At 34.7% G+C, this 26,250-nt stretch overlaps 3 protein-coding genes and 2 long non-coding RNA genes across 6 annotated transcripts; 4 read left to right on the top strand and 1 right to left on the bottom strand.

The window, feature by feature from the left end:
- Positions 1–769: 769 nt before the first annotated feature.
- Positions 770–7,261, bottom strand: Gint3 (GDI interacting protein 3). Its single transcript, XM_069040384.1, has 5 exons — positions 6,895–7,261; positions 2,167–2,321; positions 1,869–2,114; positions 1,365–1,522; positions 770–1,315 (listed from the first exon to the last, which is right to left on the bottom strand). Exons 1-5 carry the CDS (start codon positions 7,259–7,261, stop codon positions 916–918), a joined length of 1,326 nt encoding a protein of 441 aa, XP_068896485.1. The 3' UTR covers positions 770–915.
- A 257-nt stretch (positions 7,262–7,518) lies between these two features.
- On the top strand, positions 7,519–9,694 carry LOC138125108 (uncharacterized). 2 transcript variants are annotated; one of them, XR_011157342.1, is made up of 2 exons: positions 7,519–8,820; positions 8,872–9,694. It is a non-coding gene; the product is annotated as an uncharacterized lncRNA (long non-coding RNA). The 2 variants fall into 2 exon arrangements; XR_011157343.1 differs by having other exon boundaries at positions 7,519–8,815.
- A 307-nt stretch (positions 9,695–10,001) lies between these two features.
- LOC138122574 (uncharacterized) lies at positions 10,002–17,952 on the top strand. Its single transcript, XM_069036790.1, has 5 exons — positions 10,002–10,134; positions 14,603–14,848; positions 15,068–15,907; positions 16,306–17,505; positions 17,642–17,952. Exons 1-5 carry the CDS (start codon positions 10,002–10,004, stop codon positions 17,950–17,952), a joined length of 2,730 nt encoding a protein of 909 aa, XP_068892891.1.
- A 185-nt stretch (positions 17,953–18,137) lies between these two features.
- LOC138122575 (uncharacterized) lies at positions 18,138–18,737 on the top strand. Its single transcript, XM_069036791.1, has one exon. It carries the CDS (start codon positions 18,138–18,140, stop codon positions 18,735–18,737), a length of 600 nt encoding a protein of 199 aa, XP_068892892.1.
- Positions 18,738–20,136: 1,399 nt separating this feature from the next.
- Positions 20,137–21,531, top strand: LOC138124837 (uncharacterized). The gene is made up of 4 exons (XR_011157294.1): positions 20,137–20,408; positions 20,466–20,579; positions 20,637–20,876; positions 20,940–21,531. It is a non-coding gene; the product is annotated as an uncharacterized lncRNA (long non-coding RNA).
- Positions 21,532–26,250: the final 4,719 nt, after the last annotated feature.

Here is a 26,250-nt window from a genome sequence, read left to right on the forward strand (position 1 = left end):
ACATTAGTTGTGAGGGACACTAAATTGTATGTATATTATAATTTACCAAATGGAAAATTTTATGTAGAAAATGTACATACGTATATATTAAAAAGGTCGATAATTGCAATTAAACATTATTCTACCTGCAGCAATATACGGATCTAAATGTGACAATACAATGTTATACGAATTACAGCGTCAAAGTTGGTAAGTTTTTGTTGAATGTCAATTGCAGAAATTTAGGGATAAATTCACCCAGAGTAATAAATATTTTCATAAGACTTAAATGTATGAAAATTTGAGAGTCATAAAACGCATTTTGAAAAGTTCCTGTTCATAAATTATATGTTTAGACAGTTTTCAACAATTTTTTTTTTGTTTATATATTTTTTAGCTGTTTAATTAGTGGCCAGATTATTTTTGGAAATAACTTGTAACATTTGAATTAAAATAAAAGTATTAAATTTAATATGATGTTCGGCTGATTTAAGAGTTGCGTGGTTTTAACTTGAAATCGAGTATGAAAACCAAAATATAGTTTTAAAGTGCAAGGTACCATTTTAATTATTGTAAATTGATTGTAAACTCTGTTAAATCAAAATTTAAGCAATATAGATAGGATTATGTATAGCGAACACGAGCAGTTCACTTTGTGGTGTTTCACAACTATATCTGTATATTTAAAAGATACCACTGCCCCATTAAGGATTTAAACACTGAAATTTTAGATCATGTAAACCTGTATAGGAATATCCCTCTACGTGTAAACCGAAAATAAATTTCTTGGTCAATGTAAAATATACATTTATTTAATAATAATTATAAATATTCCATAAGTGTCAACAGCGTAAATTTAATCTATGCATCTGATAAAATAAGCAGTGACGACCAGATTATAACGTAATAAATTTAGTGAGGTGAGATTAGACGTGACTACAATTGCTGGATCAACAGCAGAACTTCTGGCTTGAGGTAACTTGTGTTACCCGCTCTAGAAAATTCATCCGCCACTGACGGATCCCACTGAAAATTCAAAATCACTGCGGGAACCAATTTTAACTGTGCAAGAGAACTTTCATTGTCTGATTCTTCAAACTTGTGTCCGGTTGCCGAAGTAAGAATAAAAGGTAGACCTGCATGTTCCAAATTGTCCTGAACGAAGTCAAGGACTTCCGAAAACTTTTCATATACTGAAAAAGTTCCTTGTAGATATAATCCATCCGGAAAACGAATTCGAATTAGAGCAAACTTATATTTTCTAATTTCTCTCAATTCGTCTTTTTCTCGCATAGCTTTGGTTCTCAATTGCATTTGTTTTTCCATTACTTCAGTTCTGTAAATACAAAATACACAACAGTTGTTAAAGTTTAGAAAATATTTACCGTAGTTGCTGTTCTTTTTTCAGCTCTTCGGGACTTAGTGCATAAAATTCTTTAGGTAAATCTACTCTTTGGGCAGCTTGGGCGGGGAAAAGTATTTGTACATTACGATCCAATTCTAATTCAACTCTGTCTTCTGATTTTAAAGCCTCCCTAAGTAACTGCAAAAATCAAGTGTTTTAATTGTATTAATAGTACAGCAATTCTTCGGCAATTGCGGAAAAGCATTCTTGAAAAACGTAGATAGCGAAACCGGAGCTTCTGTATGCACAACTAGGCATTATGAAAAATGTAGGAACTACCCTGTACGGCTGCAACAATACCCCCAAACTATGCTGACAATTTAATCTTTACTGAATTTGTGGATTAGTTATTGTAGTCCTCGTTAAATTAATATGCGATCACCAACGATAGTTGACGAAAAATCGAGATTATTTCATACATATTCGCGTTATCTTAAAACCGCGATTGGCGAAGGATTACTATATCAATAAATTCATTTATTACTTCTAAAGCTTGAAAACCTTCTATATTTTGCTCTTTGAACACCCAGAATTCTTCGTTAGTGCCATTGTGATCTAACACTTCTTGCTGAAAACCCGCAGCTAGCAATAAATCTGTCGCCCCTAATATGGGCAAAACTTTATCTCGGAATGTCGCATTGGAACAACGAATTTTATGGAACTTTGTTTCCTGAGGATTAGCGATAATATTGTCTAAGTATCGACACAGGATGTCAACGCATTCTTTCACCTAAAAGATCAATAATTATAATCGAAAAGATCTACAACAATTATGGTATTACTTTTATCCTATTGTAATTACAGGACTGAATGATAAGACAAGCTGTCAAGCCTCTTTCCTCTTCCAACTGTTCAAACAAGAATTCCTTGATTTTTACTTTCCATTCTTCTTTGGTTAACACTTCATCAGTTATTAACGGACAACGAAAATAAACTCCTGAAAACAAATGTTGAGATTTAAATATTAATGTTAAAAATATATACCGGGATATCAAAATTTATCTAGGTCAAAGGTGGTCAAGGATCTTCAAATAATTGTTGAAGCATTTGTGTCAATCATTTTTTCATGTCAAAATCAATTTTCGAGAGCACTTTTCACACTTTACTGCCTTCAAAGTGTGTTTCGCGAAACTGGCTCTGTGACTCATAAAAAAGACGCTGGTAGACCAGGAGCGCGTTCATAAAATATGGGCGAAGGTAGAGTGTGGGGAATATCACGTGACTGCAGTGTCACTCCGGCATTATGAACGGAATCGGGTAACGGTCAACATTGTCAACTCACATTTAATTGTCATCTATTTAACCACCTGCTTAAATGAAGAACAAGAGATTAAAAATGCAATTTGACGAAAGAAAAAGAAAATTAATTATTTCTGGGACAATTTGTTCTGCAAAAAAACGTTTTTCCCCTGTAAATTTGTTATCACCGGATTCAATACCGGAAGGGGAAGAAAAGAATATAAGTGTGGTTGCACAAGGAATACCTTTAAGAATTGTTGGATATGTTGAACGGATTGTACCGGGGTTAACCAACAGACAATTTCAAATGCATTTTAGAGTCAGCCATTCCAGTTTCGAAAATTTTGTTCCCATTATTGAAAACATAATTAAAAAATGTATAAAAACACCTTGGAACATATTTTTTTAACGCAGCCGCCGCTTCACTGCCGTCAGATATTTGACAGACGTCAAATCTGACGTATGGGTAATTTCTCCCGCACCGCTAGACATCGGTAACATGGGCACACTCCTTGTGTCACTCTAAACATTTGTGAACGATCTGGGGTAGCGTGATTATTCCCCCAATTTTAATTTGTGAACGGCGTTTGGGTGACCCACGGGTAACCTTTATACCTACCCAGAGTATTTATGAACGCGCTCCAATAGTTCGTACCGAAGAAATCATCACATGAAATAAGTTGAGACGGATGTTTTCCAATCCATGACCACCTTTGACCAATTTTTGATATCCTGGTATAAATCTTACAAAAAAAAAAAAAAAATTATCTAGCGAATTCAAAACTGCATTAGTTTACATTTGAGAAAGTCAAGTTTTATGTCTGGTACTAACACTGATCTCCATGGTACTATAGACATCAGTGGGTACTAAGGACTATTTAAGTGCACCTGTGAAGTTTACAATAAATTTTAAAAAATTGTTATGGCAAAAAAGCAAGCCATAGTTATTGATTTTGCAATATTACTTTTTTGTTGCAATAATATAGAACGAGAGAACGGAGAACTACTAGTAAAATAACTATAAACAGTAATTCAGATATACCGTATTAAAAAAAAAAAACTCAATTTATTCAGTACTCGCATTCAACAGCTGTTGCCACTGATTATAAAATAATGTCTATCGTTTTTGTTCCTGTATGTCGTCAAACAACAAATCGCAGGTAAATTTTTCTACGACGATAATGGTTCACATACATGAACTATGAATCGACGAAATATTCATAATGTTAACAAAACATCTATACCAGAGGTTCTTAACGCTATCTGCCCACTCCTTAATTTAAATTTTACAAAATTGGGTGATGTAAGTTGTGTTTTAAAGACAAATATAGTGGTCTACCAAAAACGTCAAATGAGATCGTGTAAACATGATGTAATTGCAGTAACTAACAAGCGTATTATATACAGCTGGTTGCAAAAAAAACGGAAACTGTCAGAATAAAATTGACACATTTTTACAATTCTTGCATAGTGTGAAACCTTCTTATGAGAGATAGGTTAGAATTAACGTCAAAATTCAATGACACGGTTTTAAATTATTTAATATAGGTATTGTCAAGTAGACAGTTAATTGACAAATAAACAAAATCAAATTTACATTAGGAAAATTTTCGTTTCCCGATTTTTTTGCAACCAGCTGTAAGTTGGTTGAATATCCCTGCGAATAAAGATCAAAGCCGCCAACGACATAAGCAGAAAATACTGTCTGAGACAACTCATCTTTGTCGACCTTACTTTTTATCTAGTGAATGTGTAGTCATGAACTCTATACTAATCAGTTTTTTCAAAGTACATTTTACACGACTATCAACATGGAGGATACAAGCTAAAACAAATAGAGATCATACCATCCTAGAATAAATACATAATACCATCTGTGAATGTAACGTTTTCATTATCACGTGCGACTAATTATTGTACAGCAGTACATCATATAATTATGTACATATAAATACACTAGTTTATTACAAATTTCTCGTTATAGTTTCTTTTTCGTTAAGAATGAAAACAACTTCATTCGTTACCATTTTTTTTCTCCCAACATTGAATAAAATGAAGTTTATGTATCTGACTTTTATACATAATGCACTTTATTCCTTAAGAAATAAAGTAAATGACAGCAGGTTTTATTTATTTATGACACATTAATAATAATCAATCAGCGAAACAAACTTGTTTACGTACTATTACGATCATAAAATTTTGGACATCAAACTTCTGTCACATTAAAAAAATACTCTAAATCATGCTTTATTGAAACTGTCACATGAAAGATGAAATTGTTGTCAATTTGACACCGGTTTAAAATATAATTTTTTTAATATGCGAGTACATTTGGGTATTTGTTTTATATTTTTTATTAATTAAAACCTCGTTCTATTCCATTTGTCTGATTTTTACAACTTTTTGAATATTTTCTCGGTAAATCTGACATTCACATTTTCAAAATTGACACAATCAAAATTGAGGTTATTATAAGGGTCGTTTTAGAATGTATGGCAGCACGATGACATTAGTGTCCAAAATTTTTTGATCGCAATTGTACGTGGTTCAAACATTTAAATAATTCTTTGTCAACGGTACAATAAATGAAAAGTTTGTGCTTGAAAATGATTATTTGCACTAAATATTGAACATTATAAAGAATAGTGCAATGATGTCCCACAAAATGTATTATTCTCTTCTCTTTCAATTGTTAAAACTTTACCATACATCCCACTAACTTGTTATGTTTATAAAAAAAAAAAAAAAACAATATGCTCAAGTACGTAATCGTAGGTATGTACATTACTGGGTTGGACTAAAAATTGTGGTGGGCAAAACAATCATTCGACTTTCAAGTTTCATTACTTTTTCTGGCTAAAATTTATAACGCAATACGCAATATACCAGACCATACTTTTAATCGGTGTAACAATCGTTTGAGTTTTTAATTGTTTTCTGAACTATTCATTGGACTTATTGTCAGATCACTTATGATTTTTTTTAAAGCGCTCGAATTTAAAGTGTCATAAAAAATCGGCTTATTATATAAATTTTATAGCTGCTGATGCGAAGGATCTACAAACAACAAACATTTCTTATACTTGCACCCACCAATGTACCCAGGACACTTAATCTCAATTACAGACATTTAACGATTTGATGTTACCGTTAGAATGTTACAGCAAAACTGATTCAAGGTGACCACAATTTTTTATGGTATGTATTTGTTTTAAGATAAACCAATAAAGAATTTTACCTTTTCATTTTTTTTATTACAATAATAAAATTCAATTTATGAAGTATTCAAAGAATGTTCTATTTTATTCTACTTTCATTAAATTTTTCATATATATGTATTTTCCAAAGTAATATTTTAAAAAACAATTTAACAAGTACTATGGCGGACAATAAATTTAGGCCGGCCTGTCGTTGGCTTGACATAAAAATGTGAAGCTGGCATTATGTTCAACTAACCCCATTTTTGATTTTTGTCATTCTTGTCAAAATTAAAATTGAGAAAAGAAGCGCGCACCAGAGAGAAGTGCTACTACAAATCAGTTATGCTAGTGCGTCATGATCTGTAAGTTACGAAAAGGGCGAAGGAAACGCCAAACAGCTTGAAAACCTTCAGTTTGACAAACTGACACATCAGTCATAATGACAATAAATGGTCGCTTGCATTGATTTTTTTGAAATGTCAGAAATTTGCTGGCCTAATTTTATTGTCCGCCATAGTACATATTATATTCTGGTATTTTGTCATTTGCAGCAACTGTCTCCATTTAAATTAGACGCATTTAAAAATCTTTTGCTCAAAATTTTGAGTATCAATGTGATCAAAGAGTGAAAGATGGCACATTATTCAATCCTACAAAACTGAAACTAAATTCAGTGATACACTAGACACTTTTATAGAAAATAACTTTTTCTGAAGCCATTTCAATTACAAAATATATCCATGATATAATTGTCTTATTATTTCAGATTACTGTGTTATCATTTAAATATCTTGTGCCACCAAATTTAGATTTTCCTAGTTCTGAATCTTTAAAAAAACATTTTTTGTTTATTATTCTTTGAAAATAACAATTATGTTCTTTTTACATGACAGTAAAACTTTTTTAAAAAGGAAAATTTCAAACAAGAGGAGACAAATAAGAAAAAAATTACTGGTCAAAAAATATTAAATCAACCAATACCTTATAGTAGCCAGATTTGTTTGTTTTTATACAAAAATTTAAAACTTCAAAACTATAGTCACAAACTACAGTTAAATTTAAACAGACCTTTAACAGCTAGATGTGGTGATGCTTCTAAATTTGATTGCAGTGGTGTGGAATGTGATACTTCTTCAACATTTGCTGCATTTTTCTTTTCTGCTTCAAGTTCTCGTCGAACTTGGGCTTGAATTGCAGCTAGAGAAGTATTAAAACCTGTGTTTTTATTTTGGTTGCTGAAACGAGCAAGAGCAGCTTCAGCTGCTTGCCTTGTAGCATCACTTGGTTGAGATCTTTGTGCCACATAAGTTGGTCTCTGCTTGCTAGGCCCTACAATAGTTGTCGATGACTCGTTTAAGCGATGCCCAGGTCCTGCCAACTTAAATTTTGCTTCTGCCTTTTTCTTAGCAAAAAACTTTTTTATTTTATCAGCCATGACTTTATATCCGAGGTGTGTGCTCCTTTGGTAACTTCAATTTTGATACACTTGCTTTCAATTCTTCAATGGCCTTATTGGTGGCTAATTATAATTTATATTATTTAATGAAAGTACAATACACCATGACTCACCTGGTTTCATAAACCGGTCACAAATGCGTTTACCATACACTTTCCACGCTATAAATATCAACACTAAATTAACCGATAATATTGAGAAAAGGATTTTTAATAAAAAAAACTGAAATTCGTTAAAATAAAGTGATTCCGGTAAACTGTCAAAAATTGATAATATATTTTTGTTTTTATTGTCGCGCAATACGGTTATAGCGTCACTTAAATATAGGGTGATCGTGTTCCAGTATAGGCAAACGATATCGAAAACCGATGAATTTGTCGGGAAACTGAACAATAATCCATTCATCACTCGAAAGAACTGCTCGTGGTCATTTCAAAGGAAAAATCCAAAAACTGAAAATGACATTTACGACAGCTAAAATGTGACACTTGCACGCTGAGCACTATTATAGCTTCCTACTGTATCAGTCGGAAGAACTTATAGTTACCACTTATAGATGTCGGTAAGTTTACAACTGATCATGGCCTACTAAATCTGAAATGCACTTCGCTTATTACGGTCGTGGTCGTAACAAACGGATTTTTAATGGAGCAATTGATTCCGCTTTCCTAAGGTAAATTTAGAAGATTTCGACAACTGCCGATTCGTGCAAAATAGTTTTTTCACTACTAGCCTTAGAAGGCGTCATTATTTACTCCTGAACCGAACCCAGAAGTAGAATTTCTCTCCTACTGGTTAATAATTTTTCATTATTAACCGTCACCTAGCAACGACAGATTGTCGTTCATTATCATTTCATTGGTTAACGTAGCAGTCGTTTAGAAATGACAACTCGGATCCGTCGCATCGCATTCGACAATAGTTATTTGTATAGCAAGGCTGCGAAATCCTACTTTGACGAACCGAGAGAAAAATTGTCGTCAAGGCCGCTTTGCGGCCGAGACAAGACAATCTCGAGGTCGTCAAAGGATTTCGTAGCCAAGGTGTACACAACATTTTGTGTGCAACCCGAAAATTTGTAATTATAAAACGAACAAGTAAAATTTCCTACACTGTCAATAAAAATAAAGTCGGCCTACATGTCGCCATGTCCCTATGGAAACGACATAAATAAAACAATTCATTTTGAGAAAAATTGGAAAAATGTCGCAAGAAAATTACGTTTTTGTTCCGTCTACTTCCCCAGATTGTGCAGTGTCCAATTTAATACCAGAAAAGTCCAAACGGCAGTACGATAAGTGTTACAATGACTTTAAAGAGCGGTGTAATAAAAATAATGTGAAAACGGTGTCGGAGAATGTTGTTTTGGCTTATTTAATGGAAAAATCAAAAACTGTGAAAAGTTCAACTTTATGGAGTACATATTCAATGTTGAAGCTCACGCTGAACATACGGGATGGCATTGGTGTTACGAGGTTTCTGAAATTGGTACCTTTTTTGAAAAAAAGTCAGTTGGTTATCAGGTGAAAAAGTGTAAGGTATTGACACGAGACCAGATCAATTTGCTGTATAATCTGCCCTTTTTTTAGGTCATTTTAATCATGGGAATATTAGGAGCCATGCGAAGAGACGATGACGAACTAACCAAAATGTCTATCGATGACATCAAGGATGAACATTCTGTATTAATAGTGGCCGTTCCTGACACAAAAATTGACATAAAACAAACTTTTACTGTCACCAATCCAGAATTTGTAAGATTATACCGCAAATATGCAGCTCTTGTTCCGTGTACTCATCCAGAGTTAAAAAAAACATTATAAATTGTGCAGTGTCGCATTTGAAACCTGAAAAATCGAAACAGCAATATAAAAAATGTTACAGTGACTTTAAGACTGATGTAACAAGAAGAATGTGAAAACCCTGTCGGATAATGTTGCATTGGCTTACCTATTTACTGGAATTTATTTATTGTGGCAGGTAAACGTTAAATCTGTTATGATAAGTTTTAGGTTATTTTAATCGTGGAAAATATCAGATGCCGTGCGAAGAGACAAATAAACCAAAATGTCTGTTGATGCCATTCAGGATTCAGGATATGTTACTACTTACTAGTTACTAGATATTTCCCTTTTTGACCGGTGGAAAATTAACCTAATTCATACGTGTCTGTTCTAGATCGATCTTTTTTACCGACTCCCCGACTCATCAATCATCAGGCGACCACTCCATTTAAAATTGGCGGGAACTTCAAACCGGATGAAAATTCTGTACTAATAGGGGGGCCGTTCCTGACACAAAAACTGGCATAAATCAAACTTTAACTGTACCCAATCCAGATTTTGTAAGATCACACCGCAAATATAGAGATAGATATGTTGTAATTGTGATAATAAATAAATATTGAAATGACTTTTACTTTTACGGCCGTCGTCAAGGCAACGGCTGCGAAATTCAATTTCGCGGCCTGCTCTAGGCACGCGAAGTGCTCATTTCGCGTACGGTTGCACACAAAATAATTTTATTAATAATTATTATTAGAAAGGGTTTTAACGTATCTATAGTCTGTTTTTTCCTGCAAGGCCCAAGCCGTGGCGGGAAATTTGAAATAGGCCAATAGGATTAGTTAAAAATCGGTTATTTTACAATAAAACAATAAATTAATCCTGCTAGCAGGGGATGTATCTGTCACATGTGTTGTCATTTCTGCTTTTTAAAAATGAGTGAAAAGATCAAAGGCAAACTGACCGTTAATGAGAAACTGATGATTCTTAATGTCTTTAAAGGACTAGAACACGATCATCCTCAGTTTAACAAAACTGTTTTATTAAGCAAGTGTTGCGAATACACAGGTAACATATCTTTTATTCTCTTCATTAATGAAGACTAACAGAAATACTTCTAATCTAATAGGTCGCTCTGTGCGAACAGTTAAAAGAGTTTTGGCCGAGGAAAAAAACACTGGCACCCTTAGACCACCGAAAGTACCTCAACGTGAAGATCTTTTAATTTTAAAGGAACATCAAAAGTATTTAATACGACGAACTGTACACCAGTTTTTTTTCGATAATCTTCCCCCAACACTAAATTTGATTCATGCCAAGATATAACAAAATGAAGAAATTCCAAAAATGAGTGGATCCAAATTATATAAGATGTTAAAATCTCTAAATTTCGCGTGAGTAGACAACAAAATGAGATTTTGATTAATTAAAAGCGTAATCTTTACAATTAACAGATTTATCAAGAGAGGTAGGAAAAGTATATTATTAGATAGAGAGGACATTGTAATGTGGAGAAGAAAATATTTACGTCAAATAAAAGAATTACGAAAGCAAAAAAAACATATTATTTAGACGAAACATGGGTACCACTCGGGTCATGTCAGATCTAAAATATGGGTAGATCAGAACCTAATGAGCAAAAGAGAGCTGTTTAACCAAGATTTGTCAGCCGGGTTAAAAAATCCTAGCGGAAGAGGAAAACGTCTAATAGTGGTACACACTGGAAACGAGAAAGGTTTTGTTAACAAGGGGTTGTTAGTTTTTGAAGGAATTAAATGTGGAGATTATCACGACGAGATGAATTCTGAAAAATTCGAAGCTTGGTTACCTAAAATCTTAAGTTTGATTCCTCAGAACTCAGTAGTAGTATTAGATAATGCTCCATACCATAGCCGAGTTTTAGAAAAATGGCCAACTTCAGCATGGCGAAAAGAACAAATTAAAGAATTTTTGGAAATAAAACAAATTCCTTTTGAAAATAACTTACTCAAATGTGAACTGTCAGATTTGGCATCTCTTCATAAGCCAGTCCACAGTCCAGCCACTTTATGCAGTTGAGGAATTAGCAGCAGCGCATAACGTCAAATTTCTGAGAACTCCTCCCTACCACTGTGAACTCAATCCAATAGACATGATTTGGGCTCAAGTAAAAGGTTATGTGGCTGCTAACAACAAAACATTTAAGTTGGAAGACGTTAGATTGTTGCCAGAGAAAGGTATCCAGAATGTAACACCAGAGAGGTGGGAAAAGTGCGTGCAACACGTAATTAAAGAAGAAGACAAAATGTGGAACTTGGATGGCTTAATGGAAACTGTTATGGAACCATTAATTATAAATTTACAAAATTCCTCTGATGATAGTGATAATAGTGACATAAATTAGTTTGAATCGGTTGTCCGTTTGTCTGAATTTAAACGTTTTTTTTTTAATCAATAATAAATTTCTTGTTGCTTTAATGCTTGAAACTCTTCATTTTTATTATTTTTCACATTAGTGTTTCAACCCCTTGAAACCAACAACCAGTTATACAATGTGTTTTTCCGATTGCCTAACTTCTCCCCTGCAACATCCTGCGAATTTTCAAAATTTTAGCGGTGTAAGTTGCACTGGGCCTTGCAGGAAAAAACGAAGTTTAGTACAGTATCTAGTACAGTATCTAGTAGTATGTGAACGGATTTTGATAAATGTCACCACTTGTCAAAACGAAACGTCAAGCTAATTTTAAAGATTTTAAGCGATTTGGAGCTCGTCGAACAAAAAAACGTTGTATTCAACTCGTTCGTGTGCCAATTTACACAAGAACTCGTCAAATAAACGACTGTTTTTTCACTGTTTTTACGGTGAAAAATTCCCTCATGTTATGAAAACAGTTGATATTGACCAATAGTGTGCCGAATATTGCGAAAAAATCTAGTCGTGGTCAGAAAATGCGTCTTCCGCCGACAAAAATCTCCCTTCCGGTGAAAAACCACGTTGACAAGGCTTTTGTTTTTATTGGCAAAACAAATTAATGAACAAAATTATTTTGACGTTTTCCGAAATGTATAGTCGTTTTCAATGACATCCGTGCTGTCAGTATGACAGTATGTTGGCATCACTTGCTGTTTCAGTTTAGTAATTTTGAATTTCCTAATTTGGCAATTTACCTTGACGCGGCAAATTGATAAATTCAAATTATTATTTATCATTTCCGATAAAAAATGTAGTCTGATTCGGATTCCGAGGATGACTTCGTTTAACCATGTTTTACACCATGTTGAAGATTGAGTTTTACCGTTTGTTGTTGACGTTTCACGAAATATAAATTTTCTTTTACCATAACCTCAATTTCTTGTTTGACATTTTTTTAACTAGGATTTTCTTATACTCTGAATACTTGTTATGAATTTGTGTGTACAATCTGCACCAACATATTAAAAATGACACTGACAGCACGGATGTCGTTGAAAACGACTATATATAAAAAATCGTTTTAGAAACGACTCCAGCAGTGATATTGACTACAGTATGAAAACAATTTGGAATACAACAGGTAAATTGTTGCAGGAAAAGTGCCACGATGAATATAAACTAACCTTTAATCCGTTTTGTGATGTTGTTCCGAATGTTTGTTTGAATTGTTCATTCGGGTATTTGTCTAGACAAATACAGGTGGTCCCGATATGACCTGCCAAAAAAATTCTGGGTCATTAGAAGGATCTAACAAGTCCAAAATAGTAGTTTATTTGACGAGTTCTTGTGTAAATTGGGGTTTTTTGGCACGAGTGGGCCAGTTTGCAACGCGAGTGAAACGAGCGTTTTAAAGGCCCACGAGTGCCAAAAAAGCCCAATTGACACAAGAACGAGTTGAATACAACGTTTTTTTGTTCGACGAGTCCCTTAAAGGCTCCAAATCGCTTAAAATCTTTAAAATTAGCTTGACGTTTCGTTTTGCAGGTCGTGACATTTATCAAAATCCGTTCACATAGAAGAAAATTCTCAAATTCTGATAGTGTCGAACAAAAAAAACCATTGTCATTAGGTCCAAAATAATGGGGATAAATGAACCCCTATCCACACCCATTCGACGCTACTGACCACAAAAATACCTACCTACTCAGGAATTAATTGTTGGTGTTTGTAAGGATGGCAGTATTGGCAGTATCTAAGCAACATAGGTACCTGAATCGTTTATGACAAATCTCAAATCTGACAAACTAAATCAAATTAATGACATTTATTGAAAACGCTGTACACTGTGTGCGTTAATTGACAAGCTTATTTAGGTACAAAAGCTGATGTTGTAGACTGAGATGAATGAGTAATAAATAAAGTGGTGTTCCTCAATGTGTAAATAAATGTAGAGGTAGTGTGTGCAAAATTGTGGAAGAACTGTGTAATAAGAGTATCGTTTTAATTGTGGTTAAATAGCCAAAATAATGTATTGAATAAATTTATTTACACTTTACATATTCGTACTTTCAACTCTAACTGAGAATATCTACTAACTGATGAAAGGTAAACTAGACTAAAAAATTATTTTATAATAAATGTTCTGCGTGCCTTCCGTTGGCGTTTAAACACATTTGAGTACGCCCGAGTACGCCGGTACCAATTTTCATAAACAGAATTCAGCATTTCTGGGTTTTTACGAATCTGGTTCGCCGCGTCTGTTACGCGTTTCTGGAATTGGCCTTTTGTATTTATTTCAACTTCGTATACCATATCTTTCGTGTGGCCCCAAAAATTAAAATCCAGAGGGGTTAAATGGAGGATCGGGGACGCCATCGTACCTATTGGAATCAGTCAGAACCAACCTCACATAAATGCAGATGCAGCTCCACAAAAGTACAACGGGACGGAAGGACTCCTTCAGGAAAACGCTCGCCGTATGGTCGCCTTGCCGGTCTTGAATTACCACTTGTTTCGCCATAGAGTAAATGCAAATCGGCGTATTCTTGTTTTGTGAATTTCATAATTTTTTTGAAGGATTCGCAAATTTAAAATTAAACTTGACAAATGTCATAGGTGTTACAGGTACCGTTGCTAAAGAAATTGCAACCAAGTAACCAGAATTACCTTTTTAAAACCGATTAACTCATTAGCGTACAGCAAATTTTGACCAAGTTTTCAATTATTTTTATCTCGAAAACGAAAAGACTTTTCTTAGAAACCATTTTTGCTCCGAATAACATATTGAACAAACATGTCATGCTAAATATTAGATTAAACTTCTTATATTGTATTGTATTGTATTGTAAGAATCATAGCCTCCAGCTATATTTAACCGGTCGGGCCAGGTAGCCACCCACCCCTACCAGAGACGACTGGCGGGTAGTTCTTAGTCTTGACCAGAAGCTTGTAAACTCTGAGAGAATAAACAGCAGCCCTAACTTGTGTGTTTAAATCAAAAACCACCCAGATTAACAGGCATTCTGTAGATAAAACAAGCGATCCTACAGAATCAAACATTGGTCCTTCGAGCCGGATAGTGTTAAAAGCATACGCAACAATTTCACACGTGATCGAAAAGCGTAAGTCAACGTGCAAAACAAGCCGTTCTTATCAAAAAGCATCCGCGCTGTGTAACGTGTTCGTCATCGAAAACACCGTCCACAAGAGAAATAAAGCGAGTGTGCGAATTGCGAAAATCCAAATTCGTGGTACCAAGTAGAGTGGCAGCAGTGGTACTTTCAACATTCACCGGAGCACCATTCCCCCATACATCGGACACCACAAAGGCGATCTTGAGCACCAGGATCCAAACATCGCATTCCTCCAAGTCGAGCTTCATCAGGACAGGTTAGTGGCTCACTCAATCCATACACAAAAAAAAAAAATCCTTCCAAAAACACCTTAGCGACGGCTATCTGTACTAAATCACGTAGAGCACTTTCATAATGGCTAAAAAATTAGATCAGGCTAAAAGTAATCGCTCAGTTATTGAAGGCAGACTACAGCGAGTAGAGCAATTTATTGAGGTTTTTGACTCTACAACCAGTAGCATAAATCTATTAAAAGCGCGATTAACGATGCTGGATGACATCAGAAAGCAATACGATGAAGTCCAATACGCTCTAGAACAGCTAGACGAACAAACTACTCACGAAAAGCGCTCAATAGAACGTGGTCAATTCGAAGATAGGTATTGTGCTGCGTTAGCTAAAATAAATGACATTATTGATATGAAAAATGCACCCGCGCCTCCTATTAACACCGCACCAAGCGTAGTCGGCAATCAGCAAAATAACGCATCAAATAACGGGTTTTCTCAATTAAATCTACCTGTGTTGAATCTAAAAACTTACGACGGTAGTTACAAGGAATGGCTAAATTTCGAAAATTCGTTCAAATCGGTGATCGGGGAAAACAAAAATTTAAATAATTGTCAACGCTTGCAGTACCTAAAATCGGTTCTACGAAACGAGGCCCTACGCGCAATCGAGTCTCTACCCATAACTGACGAAAATTACATAATTGCATGGGAAGCACTTGAAAAACGTTTCAAAAACACGCGTTTAATAGTTGAAGACCATGTTTCAGCAATTTTGAACGCTGCTCCCATTCTTAAAACATCTAGCACAATGCTTCACGAGCTTTTGGATACAGTAAACACTAACATGGCCGCGTTAGAATCATTAAACATACCAGTTGCAAGTTGGGATGCAGTTATTGTGCTTATCATTTTCCAAAAATTAGACTACAGCACAAAACGCGAGTGGCAAATGACTTTGGATAATAGCATACCCACGTACAAAAAACTAATTCAATTTTTAGAAAAACGCTGCACGGTACTGGAAGCTTTAAATGCAACTTCATCCGACAAACAAAACAATGCCAAAACGAATCATCAGCAAACAGGTAAACCGCGAACACTTACGCATGCAGGTGTAAACAAAAAATTACTTTGCACGTTTTGTAAAAATTCAGAACATCATATCGGTCAGTGTGGTAATTTTTTGGAACTCAACGCACCCGATAGAAACACACAGGCAAAAAGATTAAATTTATGCACGAATTGTCTACGCGATAATCATAAAGTCGCGAACTGTTTTTCGAATTCAAAATGCCGAACGTGTAAAGGCAAACATCACACATTGTTACACTTAACGCAACCTGCGCAACAAAATGACGAATCAATCACAACAAACAATCATACGTTGCCAGTAAAAAATGTAAGCGAATCCGTCCTGTTATCAACTGCAGTGATTCTAATCAAAAATCGCAAAAATCAATATGTACCATGTCGGGCATTTTAGACACTGGTTCTATGTCCAATTACATAACGGAAAAACTCCATACAAAATTGGGACTAAACGCTTCTCCCGTAAACTTCACAATAAAGTGTCTCAATGGAACAACCAGCACTGCAAAACGTGAAATTTCAGTTAATTTGAAATCCAGAATAAGTGAATATTCAATGGACTTAAACTGCTTGGTTATTCCAAAAATCACCGAAAATTTACCGTTGAAAACAATCAGCCCATCTTTCTTGGAAATTCCAAAGAACATTTCGCTAGCCGACCCTAAATTCTTTGAAAGTAGTCAAATAGATTTATTGTTAGGCGCCGGCTCCTTTTGGAAATTGTTATGCATAGGACAGGTAATCTCTCCGAGAGGCCTTACTTTTCAAAAGACTCACTTTGGATTTATTGCGGGCGGCACTTTTGGAAATCCCGAGTTCAACAAAACAACCACCTGTAATCTGGCGGCAACAATAAAACCGGAAACAAATTTAGAAAAGCAGGTACAAAATTTTTGGAATATGGAGGAAATCCCCAGTATTATTGGCGACACGGAGAAATTATCCGTCGAAGAGATCGCTTGCGAACGGCACTTTCAAGAAAACACCACCCGCGATTCGGAAGGTCGTTTCGTAATACGGCTCCCTTTCAAAAACAATAACCTAACAATCGGTGATACGAAAAATGCATCATTAAAACGGTTCTACGGCATAGAAAGAAAATTATGCAACAATCCTGAAACGAAAATTCAATATTCAAATTTCATGTCTGAATACCTTGATTTAAATCACATGAAAGAATCTAAAATAGCAAACAAAAATGAATGCGTCTATCTACCTCATCATGCTGTGGTCAAAGAATCCAGTACAACAACAAAATTAAGAGTGGTGTTTGACGGATCACTTAAAAGCTCCGATGGCTTCAGCCTTAATGATAATCTGATGTGTGGACCTGTGATACAGCCCGATCTATTCACAATTGTGGTTAATTTTAGAACTTATCAATTCGTATTAAGTGGTGATTTAACTAAAATGTATAGATCCGTGCGTCTACACCCTGACGATTTTAAACATCAACAAATTTTCTGGCGTAGTGACCCCAATGAACCATTAAAATCATTCAGTTTAACCACACTCACTTATGGATTAAAACCATCTAGTTTTATAGCAACTCGTTGCCTACAAGAATTAAGCAATCGAAACAACGAATCATTGGGTAGTATGCATAAGAATAAGCATTTGCTTATACTATATATTTGTCTTTTTCTATCTAATAAAGTCCATGTATTTCTATCTCTCACTAATACAAGTAAAAGCATTTGCTAATGGTTTATGCATATGACCCATTTTAGTATGGCATTTTTATATGGACGATTTATTAACGGGATCTAACACTGCTTCAGAGTTAATAGATATCAAAAACAATCTTGTCAGCATACTAAATCAAGCAAAATTTGAATTAAGAAAATTTCAGTCAAATGAACCGAAAGTGTTACCAGTTAATAAATCCGAAATATGCGATCCAAACGTACCATTAAACAATAACGAGAACACGAAAACCCTGGGGTTGTATTGGAACTCTACCACCGACACCTTGAAATACGAAATAAAATTGCAAAACATTTCAAAAAAGATAACAAAGCGATCCACATCGAATTGGTGACTGAATTGACAACAGCTGAATTTTTAGCAGCATTACGCCGTTTTGTCGCTCGCCGTGGTCTGCCTCAAAATATCTATTCTGACAATGCCACAAACTTTGTAGGAGCGAATAACGAGTTGATCGAGCTAAAAAATTTCTTTGAACAAAAACAATTCAAAAATCAACTCATGAACCAATTAGTCAACATGAGTATCAAGTGGCATTTTATACCCCCCAGGTCCCCACACATGGGTGGGTTATGGGAAATCAATGTAAAGTCTGTGAAGCAACATCTCAAAAAAATTTTAGGCGAAACAAAATTAACGTACAGCGAGATGTATACAGTTTTAGTACAGATAGAAGCCTGCTTAAACTCCCGACCCTTGACACCTATTTCAAATGACCCAAACGACCTAGAACCACTTACTCCAGGCCATTTCCTAGTGGGTGAGTCCCTAACATCAATTCCAGAATACGACGTGAGTGACGTTCCCATGAATCGGCTCTCCAGATGGCAGCTAGTGGAGCAACTACGATCCCATTTTTGGAAACGCTGGCACCGGGAGTACCTCACACAGCTTCAGCAAAGGAGCAAACCAAAAGGCACGAAGAACACGCCCATGGAAATCGGCGCCATGGTGTTGTTGATGGAGGATAACGCACCGTCCTTGTCATGGAAGTTGGGTCGTGTCATCGAACTGCACCCCGGAGATGACGGCGTCACGAGGGTAGTGACGGTGCGGACAAACCAAGGAGATTTCAAACGCGCAGCACGCAGGTTATGTGTCCTCCCGTTGGAGAAATAAATGTGCGTTTGTGTGTGTTTGTGTGTGCAAAAAGACTGAGTTTCCGAACAATAATTCACGTTTTCTTTTTAGTTTTTTTTGTAAATTGTTTCAACCATTCGTATTGTATAACGTAGATTAAGTTGCTTGTAGCAAATTTTTGCAAGGTATCATGCTTCCTAGACAACTCTTCGAACTGTATTTATATTGAAGACGCAATTCTTCAAGGGGGGAGTATGAACAAACATGTCATGCTAAATATTAGATTAAAATTCTTATATTGTATTGTATTGTATTGTAAGAATCATAGCCTCCAGCTATATTTAACCGGTCGGGCCAGGTAGCCACCCACCCCTACCAGAGACGACTGGCGGGTAGTTCTTAGTCTTGACCAGAAGCTTGTAAACTCTGAGAGAATAAACAGCAACCCTAACTTGTGTATTTAAATCAAAAACCACCCAGATTAACAGGCATTCTGTAGATAAAACAAGCGATCCTACAGAATCAAACACATATACATACTATTTTTTCTTCAAACCTTCATAACAAATTATTTAAGACATGTTTAAGAAACCAGGTAGGAATTTCAAATGATTTACAGCTTGACTAGAATAGCTTGGCGTATGAGATGCGCACAAGAGGAAACAAGCGAGTGTCTGTAAGACAAGGATATGGCTATGGTTGTAGGTACGGTACACTCAATGAAGCAAATCTGCTCAAAACAGCCCGGACATGCTGTTCACTTGAAGCTTGAAGCGCTTATTTTCGCCCGTTTGTACACGATCTAAACACTTCCAGACCCAACAGACAAGTGCGCTCCGCTAGTGGGAGGGATTTCAGTCCACTGCGTCACTCGCCAAGCTGTTCTGGTCGACCTGTACCTAGTTTACTTTACAGTCGCTCACCAGCGGAGATAATAACTTCACGGACACCCTCAGCGGAGATAATAACTTCACGGACGCTCCTCAACGGAGATAATAACTTCACGGACGCTGGTCAGATCGTTAGATGCCATGACAATGAAGTGACACTTTAGCATTATCAATGCAGCAGTGCAATGTCATATTTTACGGACGTTTGAAGAAAATAGTAGGTATATTATGTTATGAGGAGCAAAAATGAAGTTTTATGTGCTGCGGCGGTAGATTGGCTGCCGAACGCAGTGAGGCAGACAAACCAGTCAAATAAACTACTGTATTATAAATGTTAAAGTGGCTCTATTTGACGCTTTTTCAATATCTGCGGGAAATCTGTCGTCGATATCGGCATCGTTAACGTCGTTTTCTTTGCATTCCATGTTTACGAATGCAATAATGTGGAATTGAAAGTGTTTTACAAAACGTAATGAAAACTTTTTTGACGTTTCTAATAAACAAATGTCAATAGAAGACTATAGTCTATTTTTTCCTGGTAGGCGCGTGCGTGCGCATTTACAAAATACTGCAACGAAATGCGACTTTCCTATTGGTTACTTTATTTTTCTACTTACACTAGAGAAATGTGCAATATTACAGTGTTCTGTACTGTCAATCAGGTCCAAGCTGCCATTTTTGTTTCATCGTGTCTTAGTTTTCCTTTCGTGTTTTGTGCGTATTTTGTGTTGTGTCCGTTTATTTATTAAAAAAACAGTTCTTAGAGGTTAAGAAGTTTTTATATGTCAACAAGATGTCTTAATTTCGATCACCAAACGGCGTAAGTTGGATTTATGCTAACATCAAGTAACAGTTTTTTATTAATGCATATTTATAGCAAATTTCTCACAAGCCGAGAAAGAAATGATCGTTTAAGTATTTCGTGGGATCTCCAAGGATTTTGCCCAGTTAACCAAGACGGCTCATATGGAAAAAACTGCAGATTATACTGGTATTGATTTCTGAGGTTTTTTTTGTTGTATCACAGCTTAATTACTTTGTGTTGAAGGTTCAACACAATGATACTTGGCGGAAGAAAAGAAGTGTGGGCAATTACAGGCACTGAAGAAACCTGATAGGAAATGGATGAACATCAAAAATATCTCATTCGAAAAACAGTGCACTCATTTTTCTCTGCAAACAGAATTCCTACAATTGATGCTGTGTACAGGGAAGTGCAAAACAATGAAGAAATTCCAAACATCAGTCGTTCTAAGCTTTATAATGTTTTACACGAATTAAAATTCAAGTAAGTACATACATTGTTTTCAGTTAACTATAAAACATTGAAATCTATGTTTATTTCAAATAGCACAAATAACGAAACAGAAAAAGCCTGTTAATAGAAAGAGAAGACATATCTTGGCGAAGAAGATATTTACGGGAAATAAAAAAAATACGCCAAGAAGGGAGACCTTTTCTGGTTATTAGAAATGATTGTAGTCGAAGCAGGCCTTGTCCATGTTATGAAATTTTTGCCGCTTTCATGTGAACTGACAATTATTGTCGATGTCACTGTAATTTTTTTTATGTGATTATTGTTGATATTTTATTTTATTTTTTTTTTTTAAATTAACGATTGAATCCAAAAGTATCGAGTTGTTTTGTACCCAATTTAACTCCTGTGTGTATAAAATAAAAAAATGTTGTACATATAATATTTGTTATCAATTTTTCCACGAGTTGATTCATAAACTTTTTTGTTTACATTTTACAAATTATACAAAAATTAAATCATAAACATGAGTTTTAATCTGCAACCACAAATACTGATCCCCCTAAATAATATGCAACCAAAAATACTAACAATTCCTGCATCCTGCTAAAAATCTTAGCTATGTGATTCTACCTTTCGGAGATGCGCACGCACGCGCCTACCAGGAAAAAATAGACTTTAGCTACCTGATTTTTGCCGCAGAAATTAAAATAAACATCAAAAATGCGACTGCGTTTTTAAATGCAATGCAATGCAAACCAGTTGTATAAAAAATAGATGTATGATGGACGTGTTAAAACTTAAAAGTGATTTTATTTTGTTCGTGGAGTTGGTCAACTCGCTACGCTCGTTTCCCAATCTACCCCACTTACAAAATAAAATCTCACTTACACTTACATCATAAAATATATTGAATGTTTCAGTATCTAAAAACAGCCGTTTTAAAAAAACGTCAATATCCAGTTATCCACCGTCGTTTTCTCGCGAAATGATTAAGAAACTTGGGATAAAATGGAATAATAAAAACTTTGGGTTAGGCACAAACTCCACAAAGACATGGAAATTTATGGCAAGTTTAAATATTTAAGGACACAAATTAAGAATAACATCAAACACTCTTATGAAATTTACATTCAAAACATTGAATCTAGCGAATCTGTTTTGGAAAAACATATACAAAGCATCAAAAAAAGATGTCTTACTGATGTATTACATTAAAGAAATGAAAAATGATCCTGTGCGCATTTAAAATTCATTTGCTGACTTTTTCAAAAGAATTTTTTTCCATCTAATTCAACTTGAATTACATCATATTCTCGTTGCTCTCGTATGTACGAGTACATAAAATCTGAATATGAGGTACTCGTATATGTATATTGCTCTACAAAAATAAAAAATAAAATGACATTAGGACCTGATGGTGCTTCCAATTTCTTTGTTGATGTCGAAATTTCTTCCCCATAGAGGTGTTTGCTGAGTTTGTAAAGAGTCTTCCACCTCCATCTCCCACCACCAAAAATCAACAATCTAACATTGGAACTCGTAATCGACAACACAACCAGTGAACCAGTTTCATATTCGCTATGAAGAAGGTAACAGCAATAGCATGGCCACCGAAAGTTCAGCTACCAGAAATTTTACGCGGTTAAACCTGAAAATTAACATACCGATGGACAAGGGCTGCGAAAGCCTTCACAAACTCATAAATTGAGCATGCCAATTGCCAAATCGTCACGTACTTTAGCACTGTAGAAATCGTATTATATGAATATAAATTTTAACTGTGAAATTTAGACTATAGTCATATTATTTGTAGGTATAGGAATAAAATCGTTCTTTTTGTTGGTTTGATAGGTACTAACATTTTTTAAATAAAAACTCAAAGTACATATTATGTTAAACATATTATATTACTATACATACATGTTTGAATAATATAGATATAAAAATAATACATTTTCATAAAAAAGTCGTATTTATGGACTCAGTTATTCCCATTTAAATATTAATACTCGTATTTACAGCATTTTTACTAAATAGATTAATCACAAAAATTATAATTAAATTAATGAAATTATAATAAATAATACTGACATCTGAAAGGAAAAAAGGAAAATTACTATGTATTTTAGGTATGTGTTTAATGAGTTAAACTGAAATAATTTAAAACAGTCATTTTTATTTAAAATGGATGGTTAAATCGGTCTTAAACTCTAGTACTTTTAATAAATTCGTTGAGTTATCAGTTATCACATAAATTAAACATTGAGAAAAGATATTATACTGTTGTAATTTAAAGGAATTTTCTGCTCTGGAGAAGTGATTAATTCCTTTTACAACTACAGTTCAGTCTATAGACAATTTAATGAAAACTAGGTTAAAACAGGAAATTAACATTTTCAGACGACCACTGTGAAATATGGCACATTTCACACGGTTTTTCCTTAGTGAAAATTTAAAATTGCAAACGATTTCAACACGAACACGAACGAACAGCCTAACCGTGTACAATGAAAAATTTGAGAAATCTGATTGGCCGACAGCTGTGTGTTTTTATATTGTACACGGGCCGATGATTAACGATGTCTATCTCCGCGCAACGGCGTAATTATTTTGTCCGCAGCTCTGTCGAATGATATTTGAAGTTTGAAGGGATGCCGAATATTAGCGTTTTTTTTGTGGTCGTCGGAAAAATATCGTGTATACCACGTGTTGAAAATTCGATTTCACACGAGTTTGCAGAATTGAGCCACAAGCCGTAGGCGCGTGGCATAAGCAAACGAAATCTTTCATTTTCAACTCTTGATATACAATATACTATTAAAAAATATATCTTGGTAAAATAATTGTTTTTTTTTTTTTGTTTTTTTTTTACGTCATAAATGTAAACAAGGGCCATATCACGACACCGTTATTAAAGTAGGCTAAAGTCTAAAGTCGTAATTAAAGTAAACATAAAACGATATATAGACAAAAGTCTGGAATGGGCGGTTTATTTCCATAAATATGAACTTTTTAACAATAGTTATTTGTACAACTAGTTATGAAAGTCATACTTTTTTTCACGAAATTGCAAATCACGCAAATAAGTGAAAAAAAGAGACTTTCATAACGTGTTGTACACACTATTTTTTTGCATATCGAAATTTGGTCTAAAAGGATTTATGAAAAATTAAAAAAAAATACCTAGGTCTGCTTTGATAATCATCTCCAAAGAGATGGAATAAAATGATGCAAAAAAGTACTGCTTTCACTACGATTTTTCGTGTAAAAAAGAGCCACTTTCATTACGATATGCAAAAAATAGTATATTTCGAACCAAGGTAAGAAAGTGGTTTCTTGCAGACCGCAGGCAAAGATTATAAACCGAGTCGTAGACGAGGTTTGTAAGTGCCTAAGGTCTGCAAGGACACTTTCTTAACAAGGTTTGAATACAATTTTTTTCCCTACCGGCACAACTTTGTTGAAAAAAGTCAAAAAAGATGGTTATATTCGTGATTAAAACGAAAATTTTGAGAATTGAATAGTAGGCTGTGTTATTTGTTTAATTAACTTGTCATCGCATTTGAAGATTTGAGGTTTGTTCGAAAATTTGATATAAACAGGGTAAAGTAATCTACCTACCTAGCTTATCTATTTATTTTCCAGATTATATGATTGACCTACCAACTTACTTCATTGAATTGGCTTTCATTTATCAATAACTTATTTCACTTTTGACATTTATGACATTTGTATTTTGGTACAGTTTTACCATAAACATTTCATGATTAACTTTCTTACCTTAGCGAGAAAGTTGAATTTTCTCACCTCAAATGAGGTATCCACAGCCTACATTTCTAACCGGTAGGGAGAAAAAATGTTTTTTCACAAAAGTTTTTTTACTAATTATTCTACATTTCTTAGCCTACTCGTTGTTTTTGTGTATCAACGCATTTCCAATGAAACGTATTTTTTTGCTGATTTTTATTCCTTCTTTTTTCTCTAAATGAGTTGATATTTTTTCCTATGCTTTAATAAGAAAATGCTCACAATACTTTATGCACTCAAATAATACTTAACTCAAATTAAATGTTCAAACTGAAGAGCTAATCTATCCCAGAAATTACGCAACGAATTTTGCAGCCAGTTAGGTGGTATTTCTTCAATTTCATGCCCGATTTTGGCTTTCAGGTTGCAAATTTTGTGGCTTCTCTTTGTAAATTTTATTTTTTAAATGACCTCAGAGGAAAACATTTAGAGAACTCAAATCAGGCGACCTGACAGGCGATTCAATAGCTCCCCGACGTCCTATCCAACGACCTGGAAGGATGTTATTCAGAAACAGGCGAAGATCAACACCATAATGTGGTAGAGCGCCGTCTTGCTGAAACCAAATATTGCGGTTTGGCATTCCTTGTCGATGTTCATCCAGAAATAAATGTACAATGTCAGGTACAATGTGATCACGCAATAGGCAATAGGTTTAGGTATCTATCTGTTGTCAAATTTGCATTTATAAAGTATGGACCTATTAGGTATGTGGTGCCCAATAATGCCAGCCCAGACATTAAGTTTTTGTGGATTTTCAGTGGATCAGTAGCGACAGTTGTGTCTGTTTACAAACCCATTTAGACAAAATGTGGCTTCACCAGAGAATAGTGTGCTTTAGACTTTTGGATTATTATCAGGCATGAAATTAAAGAAATACCACCTAACTGGCTGCAAAATTCGTTGCGTAATTTTTGTGATTGATTAGGTTATTGTCAAGCTGTTGGGGGTCTTCAGTTTGAACATTTAATTTGAGTTAAGTATTATTTGAGTACATAAAGTGTTATGAGCGTTTTCTCTAAAATTTTGTTATTAAAGCATAGGAAAAAAATATCAAGTCATTTGAAGAAAAAAAAGAGAAATAAAAATCAGCAAAAAAATCACTTGGTTGGTTGCGATTTAAAAAAATACGTTTCCATGGAAATGCGTTGACACACAAAAACAACGAGTAGGGTAAGAAATGGAGAATAATTAGTAAAAAAAAACTTTTGTCATAAAGTTCATATTTACGGAAATAAACCGCCCATTGGCCTATTCCATACTTTAGACTAACCACAGGGTTAGGTCTCTTTCTGGCAATATACAGATATTTATGCAATTATAACTTGCCAGAAAGAGATAAATTCGTCACCATGGTAATAAAGTTATGTTTAAATTTAATAAGGATATCGTGATACCCGTGTTTACCAGTGATACTAAAGTGACGGCAGGATATTGGATTAAAAAAGAAATCTTATTACTCGTTTATCTAAACAAAAGCACTAAAGTTTATGACGAATTCCACCATCTATCCTGATGCACATATAGACAATTAAATACACATTAAATCTAAAACAGTAAATTCAATATAAACAATCAACGTTGCGTCAATATTGTA

Source organism: Tenebrio molitor, chromosome 2 (assembly GCF_963966145.1).
Source record: "Tenebrio molitor chromosome 2, icTenMoli1.1, whole genome shotgun sequence".
Lineage (NCBI taxonomy): Eukaryota > Metazoa > Arthropoda > Insecta > Coleoptera > Tenebrionidae > Tenebrio > Tenebrio molitor.

Bases quoted from the DNA above. Each gene is read 5' to 3' on its own strand.
- Gint3 (XM_069040384.1), bottom strand. From the start codon at position 7,261: ATGGCTGATAAAATAAAAAAGTTTTTTGCTAAGAAAAAGGCAGAAGCA. The intron at 2,322-6,894 runs GTCTGTTTAAAT...ATTTGTTTTCAG, and splicing joins ACCACATCTAGCTGTTAAAG to GAGTTTATTTTCGTTGTCCG. The intron at 2,115-2,166 runs GTAATACCATAA...TTGATCTTTTAG, and splicing joins GTAATTACAATAGGATAAAA to GTGAAAGAATGCGTTGACAT.
- LOC138122574 (XM_069036790.1), top strand. From the start codon at position 10,002: ATGAGTGAAAAGATCAAAGGCAAACTGACCGTTAATGAGAAACTGATG. The intron at 10,135-14,602 runs GTAACATATCTT...GTGCAAAACAAG, and splicing joins CAAGTGTTGCGAATACACAG to CCGTTCTTATCAAAAAGCAT. The intron at 15,908-16,305 runs GTAAACCGCGAA...CGGGCATTTTAG, and splicing joins AACGAATCATCAGCAAACAG to ACACTGGTTCTATGTCCAAT.
- LOC138122575 (XM_069036791.1), top strand. From the start codon at position 18,138: ATGAGTATCAAGTGGCATTTTATACCCCCCAGGTCCCCACACATGGGT.